This window comes from Rattus rattus, chromosome 8 (genome assembly GCF_011064425.1).
Source record: "Rattus rattus isolate New Zealand chromosome 8, Rrattus_CSIRO_v1, whole genome shotgun sequence".
Classification (NCBI taxonomy): domain Eukaryota; kingdom Metazoa; phylum Chordata; class Mammalia; order Rodentia; family Muridae; genus Rattus; species Rattus rattus.
Genome location: NC_046161.1, coordinates 109,155,679 through 109,165,579, shown reverse-complemented (window position 1 = coordinate 109,165,579; position 9,901 = coordinate 109,155,679). Strand labels below are relative to the sequence as shown.

At 49.7% G+C, this 9,901-nt stretch overlaps 1 protein-coding gene across 1 annotated transcript in view; it reads left to right on the top strand.

The window, feature by feature from the left end:
- The first annotated feature begins 4,709 nt into the window (after positions 1 to 4,709).
- Positions 4,710 to 9,901, top strand: part of LOC116907877 (transcriptional activator ptaB-like) — a 173,278-nt gene continuing 168,086 nt past the window's right edge. The window contains exon 1 of the mRNA XM_032911063.1: positions 4,710 to 5,309. Coding sequence (XP_032766954.1) covers positions 5,094 to 5,309 — 216 coding nt within the window. The 5' untranslated portion in view covers positions 4,710 to 5,093. The remainder of the gene's footprint in view (positions 5,310 to 9,901) is intronic.

The following is a 9,901-nucleotide window of genomic DNA, read 5'->3' as shown; positions in this document are numbered from 1 at the left end:
GTGTTTCTCTGTGTGTGTATGTGTGAATGCATGTGTGTTTGTGTGTGTCTCGGTGTATGTGTGTATGTGTGTATGAGTGTCTGTGTGTCAGTGTCTGTGTGTGTGTGTGTGTGTGGGTGTGTGTATGTGTATGAGTGTCTGTGGGTATGGGTGTGTGTATGTGTATGAGTGTCTCTGTGTCTGTGTGTGTATGAGTATCTGTGGGTGTGGGTGTGTCAGCTTCTGTGTGTCTGCATGTACCCAGGTGCATAAAGGGGTCAGAAGATCACTTTGACAGTGGGTTCACTTCCATGGCTGGTTTCCTGGGATCTGCCTCAGGCACCAGGCTTTTCGAGGCTTGCGCTTTAACCCATGGAGCATCTCACAGTCCCATCCTGAGCCTTCCTAGTGAGTGTTTTCTGGGTAGCCTGGGAGAATGACCGTGCATGCACATAAATAAGTAGGTAAGAGCCACAGGGCAGACTCGTTGGACAGTTCCCCTTAAACCCACAGTGGGCAGGAATCACTTGCAGGTCTTGTTAGAGGCAAATTCTGAGTGGCTGACCTATGGCAGGTTCCAAGAACCCATTTCTTTCAAATTCCTGGAGAGTTGGGTTGCTATGGGTTTACTGACTACTATTTGAGGAACAAGAGTCTAGACCAACTATATTCTGAGGACATTCTGTGGTCGCAGTGGGTCGAAAAGATCGAATGTTCAGGTGTCAATCAGAAGAAGGTACAGTTTGTTAAAAGTGATGACCCAGGAATCCTAGTCTTCCAAGAGAGACAGCCAAAGGTCCCAATTACTCAGATTCACCATTAAGGGGGAGTTAGCAGGCATGTAAAGTGTCATTCCAGGCAACACGAAGCACCACACAAACACCTCAGACAACCAGTAGGGCAAGATCCTCTAAATGTTGCAAGCTGTTTGCAGGCTTCGAGTAGCAATTTACATGCATAATTAGGTGCAATCAACAGTTCTGAAATGTAATATATTTTCCGAGTCCATATTTACTTATGACAGATGCGAAAAGACACACATGCCCCCCAAATAATTACAGGGGCAAGGGAAAGAAAATAATATTTGCATTGAACAATAGGGACCTTTAAAAGCACATGCCTAAATTTAGAACGAATTTAGTTACAGTATTTTATCTTTCTTTCTTATTTAATCTTCATCTGAGCCTTGAAAAAAGTTCACAAACACATTTTAGAAGTAACAATCGTGGAAGAATATTAACAGCTCTCCCAGCTCCTGTCTGAATTGACATGTGATTTTTATTTCTGCAGTACGGAAGGAGAAATCTGTCAAATTCAAAAGTTCCTCGAAACAAGGCTGAGTCCCTCCCTCTTCTCCGAAGATGCCAACCGTCTTGCAGAGAAATCAAGTGGCACTAACTGTGTTTACTTCCTCCTGAACCAAGGTCTTCAGCTCTGTGTTCAAGGAGAATTTCTATCATCTCCCTACTCCCAGCTCAACAGACAGGGCCTCGTGCTATGTAATTTTCTAAGCACATTTACACAGATAATCTAATTTACCTTAATAAAACCCCTGTAAGAACTCTTGGTTTATTAGTGGGCGCTGAGAGGAAATGGGGGCAAGGAACAAACGTCCTCAAAGGAACACAGCTCTGCTTCCTTACGTTTTTTTCTTTTCTTTTCTTTTCTTTTTTTCGGAGCTGGGGACCGAACCCAGGGCCTTGCGCTCGCTAGGCAAGCGCTCTACCACTGAGCTAAATCCCCAACCCATTCCTTACGTTTTTTAAATTTTGCAATAAATATTTTGGAAGGGGGGCCAGGTGTGCCACAGCAAATGTCAGGGGGTCAGTGGACAACTCTTTGGGGGGTCCATTCTACCACACTTTGGGCCGGATTTGTATTATTGGGGTTGGCGATGGGAGCCTTTACTCACAGAGCCCACGTACAGCCCCAGCTTTACTATCTGGGCTCTTCCATAACAGCGCTCCGGGTGGGGTCCTAATGTCACTTAAAAGCCTGGTACATCGGCGACAAGTAAACTCATTGCGTCTTCGATGAGTTCTCAATCTAGAAAATAAACTTGACATGTAGCTTTTAGAAATAAAGAAACTATAAACCCAACAATGGAGCTTTGGTAAGCCATCCTCCAAACCCTGTGTCTCCTCAGAGCAGGCCCGGTGGCCTTCCCTGACCTGTCTATACTGACTAAAGCAGCCATCAAATGTTTGCATACTCACGCTAAAACCTGGAGAGTAAGAGACAGAAGGGCAGGAGAAATTCTACCGCGGGACCCGGTGTAACTTAGTCATCGTACTTGTGTGCGATGTGTGACAGATACTGAAGAGCAGCAGGGTGGGCAGGTGTAGCCCCCCAGTTCTGTCAGGCACACATTGTGCAGTCCACTCCGCCTGTTGAGGGAAAGGCCACTCTCTACTAGAAAACACACGGGCATTTCATTTATCTTCTGATCAGTAGGGGGCATCTTAGAACTCAAAACCAAGAACAAACGACTGTTTAATGTTAAACAGGTTCTTCATAACCTTCTTCCCCTCGCTGCTATTCCAGGGTCCCTCCCAGTGTTGTGCACAGTTGAGGATGCAAGTCCCTCCACACACGCCCTTGCGGTAGTCACCCTGCCCACTCGGAGATGGATCAGGTTCACTCAGTCCAACCTAGGCTCCTGTTTATCTGCTCCCTGTTAAACGCCCCTGGGAATGTTAGCTTGGTGTGAACCTTTGCTTATGTCTTTACTGTAACCTACCTTACATGCCCAGACATCGCCAGATCCTTGAAGTGGCAGGTGACAGACTCTTCCCACAGATTTCGTGGCCGTGAGCCCAGAGCAGCCCCTGTGTTGGCAGCTGGTTTGACAGACCCCTCCCACACTGCCTTTGACACTGTCCAGTCCCTGTAAGAACACTTGAGCATCTGGGCTGTGCGGTGACATTAACCATGGATGCTACAAAAGACACCACTCTCCCCTTTAGGAGGCAGGATTTACAATCCACTCCTAACAACCTACAGGAGGGCAGGAAGACACCAACTTCAACACAAGCAAGGGTGAGCTCTAGATGACCCTGCTCACCCACAGCTGTTCTGACTGGGGGCAGGGAGAAGACCTCCTTGGTCACCTCTACAGAATGTTCGTGATCTGGAAGCTATGGTTGGTGCAAATTACAGTGCCACCTTTACGTGCTACAGCTTTGCCACACCCCCTTTCTGGTTTTGTCACAAGTCTGAAGCCTCCCCCTGTGCTAACACACTCTGGTGTTACAGCATTAGACCCAGTAAAATGTTTCTGCCAACCGCCCTTTCCTTACTCACCTGTGATCTTCATTGTGATTGGAGAGAGTCTTGTTCGTAACTTCCAGAGGAGACGGCAACAACAGTCAGTGGCAGCCCCTCCCTCATCAGTTAAAAGGCAGCCCATGAGTTTGGTGTGAGAGAAGCAGAGAGGATGGTGGGTAGCAGAAGTGCAGAGACCTCTGGGGAGCTGAAGACAGGGATGTGGCCACTTGCTGGAGGGTCTGGAATCTGCTCTGGAGTCTGACCCTTGACTGCAGATGCTCCCGGGCCCTCCCCACACCCAAGGTTAGTGAGTTCCAACTCTGCACGCCAAGGAGGATACTAGCTTTGCAGAGCAGGGTCAGGCCGCTGGGAATGAGAGCCCAGGGTAGCAGGCCCCCCACCTGAGCATCCACAGCCTTACGACTGTGGCTCCAGCCCTGCCCCTCCAGTTCTTAGGACTTGGAAGCAGAAGCTAAGTCTAGTGGCTCAGCCTATGAGTTTTTGTCACTTTGGGACCCAGAACGGCTGACACCATTCCAGCAACTCTTAAGTTCTATGTGAGTAGCACAGAGTTGATGAACGCGACTGACAGGGAGTCCCGACTTAAGACTGTCCGGGCGCATTCTCGCCAACTCTGTATTTACAGAGCACTTCACTGCCTGCCCCTAACTCACCTCCAATAGAATATGCCCAGCTTGCATGAGAGAACTGGCCGCTTGGGAGAGCAGTCGCCCAACTGGCACCCACCCCAGGGCCACGTTGCAGTAAAACCCTGGCAGCCAAGTACACCCTACTTCCCTTCCTCCTCCACTGACCCTCTAGGCAGACCTTGGTGCCAAACTCAGCACTGAGAGGCTGGTCAGGGTCAGTGCAGTGGCATCCTCATCGGTGGAGCCCCAGCCCTCCCCAGTTTTAACCAGTGATGTGCCCAAGACAAGGATCGTCTTGGTAGGGCTGTTTCCTGCCTGGCTGGTATTTGATCCTGGCTGCTTCCGTGTGTTCTGGGTCCCTAGTAGAGGGTTGCACCCCTGCACCTAGCATCAGGGCGGACCCGGGTTGCTGGGCTCCGGGAGCCACATGCAGGCACGCAGGGAGGGAATGGTCCTCCAGACACTTGGAGGCCAGAGGAGGGAAAACCAGGGTCAGGAGGTGGTAGTCACCTGGGATTGGAGTGGTCTCTTCAGCCACCAGCCCTCCCCTTACCGCTTTCCTAGTGTTCACTGACACACTCATGGATAGCTTGAAACACCCTCCTTTCTTTGGTTCCTCTGCGCTGGGAAGGGGGCGACAGATAGGGTTCCTGCCTGGTCAGCGAGCCCTATCTCACTTGCACCTGACATTTCCTATCTCTGTCAGTGCTGCCAGGCAAACCCGGCCCATCTGGTTCGTTCTTCCAGTAACTTTGTTCAAAAGGTTGGAAGGGAGGTGAAACACCCAGGGGGGTGGGGCAGGAGACGCTGGCTGATCGAGGATCTGGGATCTAGGATCGAGGATAAGGAGAACAAGTCCCTGGGGCTGTCCCCAGGGCTGGTTGGGGCGCGCGGCTGGGAGGCGCCCTGCCACCGCCAGGATGCGCTCGGTGTAGCGGGACTGCCGGGGGGGGGCGCCTGAAGGCCAGCGCTCCAAGGACACGCGGCCACCCGCTCCTCGCGGGCTCCCGGGCCCAGACGCCCCGCAGCGCCGGAGCCGAGCCGCGGGGAGTGCGGGCGAAGGGTGGCAGGAGGGAGGGCGCGCGCGAGGCGGCCCCTCCTCGGCGAGCCATGCGTGCCACGGGCCGCTGAGGAGCCGCCGGGCGCCGCTGCCAAGTCTCCGCTCCGCTTTTGTCTTGCCCTCCAGTGAATGGGAAGATGGAGATGGATGTGGAGGGAGTTTCTCCGCGCCCGGAGCCCATCCCCCGCTCCCAGGGGGCTGGCGGAGCCTGCCAGGCGCCGCCACAGCCGCCCCAGCCCCAGCCGCAGCCCCAGCAGCAGCTGGCTCAGGATGAAGTGCCCAGCGAGAGTGCGGGCGCTGAGGACAGCGACGATCCGGAGGCGAGACCCAACGGCGAGAGGGGGGAGAGCAAGGTAAGGTCCGCGGTGTGGCCGCCGTGACATCTTTTGAACCAGACGGAGGAGGAGGACTAGTAGTGGCCGGTCTCTTTAACCCCTCCGTTCCCAACCCCCTTACCTCGTTTGTGTGGGGGGTGGGGTGGCAGATTGGAGAAGGCGTGGGATTTAAAGGAATCCACGCCGGTAGTGAGTTTCTCAACTGGAAGGCGTGTGCAGAAAGAAGTCTGCTCTGGTTTCGGTGTTCAGTGATGTGTGCAGGCGAAGTCGTGGTACACACGGTGCGAGGCTGAGGGCAGGGCTGAGCCCACGGGAGGGGCAGGGCTGAGACTTCGCCTTTAGATTGCCGTGGGTCTAAGGGAAGTGTGCCTTAAGACCTGGCAAGTGGCTTCCTAGACTCTTGGAGGGGAGGCTCCATGCTTCTACCGATGGAAGCAAAGTTTGGCTTGTTGCAGATTGGACAGCCTTGCTTCCCGGAGCTCTAGGCTGGAGGTGGTCCTTCTCAGCGGGCACCCTCCTCTCCAGGAGGGCAAGGACCCAGTGCCTGGCAGCAGATGAACCCTGGGAGTCCTTTGCAGCCCTGCTGTGTCATTGTAGACCAGGGGAGACCTGCGCCTGACTGTGTGGAGTTCTTTAGGTAATTGAATTCGAGTAAGACATGGTTGAGATGTCATTCTCTGGTGCTGATGTTTCCTCTGCTGAGAAAACTGTACAGTAGGGGAAATTGCACGGAAGACGATGCTTCGGTAATACCCAGAGAGTCCTGTCTCTGAGGTTCCTGCCTCTGCCCATGCTCGGAGTTGAGTTCGGTGGAAGCTAGTTGTTTAGTTCCGTCTGTGTCGAGTGCGCACGTGTGTTTGTTAAAGCATTTTGAAAGCGACTGCTAATATTGGGGGAAAGTTGGTTCAGCAAATCAGAATATTGGAACCCAAGAAGAGTCAATGTACTTTATTTCCACGTTGTCTCAAGGAAGCGTGCGGGCAGACAGGCACTCGTGTTAGGCAGAAGCGACCCACATCTCGGAGAATGCTCCTCCTCGGGAATACCACGATTTTCCCTTGGACCTTTGGTAAAACACCAGTAGATTAAACAGATAGCTGGTGCATGTCGGGATCACACGGAGTGTGGCTGTTCCGGTCAGCAGACGGTTCCCTAAGTTTGGGTTTGCAAATGCTTAAAATTGTTTCTGCACTTTGAAACCTGAGGTGAGCATCGGGGCTGTTGTTTATCTACAAAAATCAATATTGTTATTTAAATGTAAGCTACAGAGTTGGTATCTGAACACACTCCGAACCAGGCCAGAATGGGGCGCCTTACAAGATCTTGTGGATCTTACAAAATCTTGTGGATACAAGATTTACATTGTGAAAACTATATGAATTTTAATAGTCTGATACCCCCAGCCTTCCAGTCCAGCTTGATTTCATGAATATTTAATCCTGTCATGGCCGCATATTTACCCCTTGAAAGCCTGTGCCCAGTTTTATGAAAACACCCTAACCAAGCACCATCCGACCTAATTGAACTTTAAGCCTCCTCTGCAAAATTGGCGAGGAGGGTAATTAAAACCCACGGCCGGTGCTGTTTTCACTATAGCGCATGCCTTCGCCCTGAGCGTGAGAAGAAACTCCTGCCATCAGCAAAAAAAAAAAAAAAAAAAAAAAAAAAAAAAATCTGTGCGTGTTTGTTTCCCTCTGCTGCACCATGTAGACGGTCTAACGGTCTGCCCGCTATGAGCAAGGAGAAAAGCGGGGCTCTGGAAATACACACCAGGCAAGGAGAGGACTGAAAGCCGGTTGATTACATTTACTTAATTAGTGTGTTCAGATAATTGACTATCCCTGCGATGTGATTTGCTGCATGTCTGCCTACAATTTCTTTTTTCCTGAGGTAAAAACAAAATACTACTCCCTACCCCGTTCTCCAGGTGTTTGTCTTAAATCGTGTGGCTTCCTTCTCTGAACCTGGAAATCAGCTGTGCTAACCCTCGCTCACGTCTGCGCGGTCCTCGCTAGCCGTCTCGAGGGTGGGAGGGTGGGCGGCCGTTATGTTTCGAGCCTTAATGACTGCTCTTGCTTTTGATGACTATGAAGGCAGATTACTTTTGTTTTCCTTAGTAAACCCTGGTTCTGAGTAGAAAGACCTATCGGTGTCTGGCTAAATTATTCTGCTTGAAGGTAAAAATGGAAGAAACCTTGGATGGTATAGCCTGCAGCCTGTGAGGATGTTGGAGTAAGATGGGTAGAACACCACGTTGGACTTAGAAGCTGTCGTGTGCAGTGCAGTGTGCTGGGCCATAACGTTTTCTTTGCATTTATCATGAGGATGATTGGAACGTTCAAAAATTCTTTGCTTAATTCTTCCTCCGTACATGGGCACCACTGATAAGATGTGAGTGGGCACAGCCTTGAACATGCAGCCCTAAAGGAGCAAAGGAAGTTGTTTCTGTCTGTGTGCTTTTGATTTCTTTTGAGACAGGGTCTTATATAGCCCAGGCTGGCCTTATTCATTATGTAGTAGAGGGTGACCTTGGACGTGGGATCTCCTGCCTCCTGACGTCCATCAAATGTCAGGATTACACGTGTGCACCACCACGCTTGGCTCATTGACTGTGTTTTGATTCTGCCTCGGGGCTGTGCGCTACTCTTGGATAATTTACCTTCATTGTCTTATCGAAAACATAACATGCGGGATGATTCCTAATTAGCCATGTAATGTTACATGTAAAATCATATATCACATGTCATCCTAGCGTCTGAGGGTAAGTGTCGAGAATACTGGAGTGTGTGCATGCGATGTGTGTGTGTGTGTGTGTGTGTGTGTGTGTGTAATACAACATGTGTGTGGACTTAGAACAACTTTCAGGTTTCTCCTACTACCCTGTGGGTTCTGGGGAGTCAACTCAGGTTGTCTGGCTTGACAGCAAAGCGCCTTTACTCACACAGCCATCTTGCTGGCCTAAAAGAGAATGTCTTTTGCTTTTTGTTTTTTGTTTTTTGTTTTTTTTAAATCTAAGAGTTCCCTCATGTTTCTAGTGCTTTCTCTCCTGTAGGAATACTACCTGGTTCTTCTCTTGAAGCTACTCTCAAAGGAAATATTACAGCAGCCCCATGAGTCAGAGCAGACCCTGAGTCTACCACCTAGCTTCCTCTGCCTTCTCATTAAGCCTTGACTAAAGGCAGTGTCCTTCCTCTGTACCAATCAGAACTGTGGTATTTCCTCACCTGTCATTCTACCGCCTTCTTCCTCATGTCTAAAGACGTTCGAAGCTGGGCAGATCTCTTTTGTTCTAGTCCTAAGATCAAAGATTAAAAAGATTCTTTCTGTAAGAGACCTTCAAATCCTTGAAAGCTGTCCTTGATTTAAAACACCTGACCTCAAAACGTTCTCACCAAATTTTCCAAAGGCACTGAGTATCTTTTTCCTGGTTTTAAACGTCTTTAGAAATGTTCTGTTTGCACCAGATAACTTTAATTGTCTACTATGAAACTTTTGAAAGAAACTTACTTGTATAATGTATTTTTTGCCTCCCCCCACCATGTTACAAAGTTACTCATACAAATGTGCAAATCTCCTGGTCCCATGTGGGTGATGGGGATGTTTCTTGTTTTCATCCTCTTGACAGCATCCTCTCCCTTATTTTCTGCCTCGACCCCTTGCTTCACCTCCATGTATGAAGTGGCATGAGGTAGCTCCTTTACGCTCCATTCTGACAAAGGCCTTGGTGAGCCGGTCAAGTTGTCCCTTCTTGCGACCTTGGCCTAGAGGGTCTCAGAACCATGCCACAGACAGTACTTGGCTGACAAAATGAGTCCACTCCTCCCTTCAGCCACATCCTACTAGGGGCACGGTCTGAACGACACCCTACAGGATGCTGTGGTGGTGAATCCATTATCCTGTTGGTCATTTGGAATTTTAAAAAAAGTGTTTCAACTTGAAGCTATTTTAGACTTGCGGGAAAGTTTTAAAAGTAGAGTTTTATATAAACGTTTTGCTCGGATTCCTCTAGTTTTAGTATTTTAGGTTATAGTATCAGTATTCCATAAAATATGGGCCGTGCACATCACAGTGAGGAAAGTAAGTACCTTTTGAATAATTTTGAGCTTGTACCTAAACTCTGGGCCAGTGAGTGTGCACCCACCATATCGGTGTTTACACCCTCTCCTCACAGACTTGGAGGCTTCCCTTACATCTGGAAGTACAGAGAGCATTTCTAAGGGTCGAATTAACCTTATATGCCTGTCTGCTTCCTGCTTTCTCTGGTAAGCCAGAACAGCTAGCTAAGTGCAAAGTTTGAGGTCCCCAAGGCTAGGTGTGGTGAACCCCATGAGTGTTAAGACTTTGTCAACTCCAGAGCGGTGTTGACTGTGGGGAGCGAAGTCTTTGCTTTTTACCGAAATCCCTAAACACTTCTGCTTTGGTTAAGAGAACATTCGGCAGCACACAGAGGACAGTGGTACTCAAGAAGCAAGTGAAGGAGAATGCTGGTAAATCAAGGTGGCCACGTAGGCACTTGGCCCTTGAGTAACATTTTGGCGCGAGAAGCTACAGAGGCCTTTAAATGTTTTACTATTAGCCAGATTCTGGTTTCTGGCCCAGAAGTGGAAACT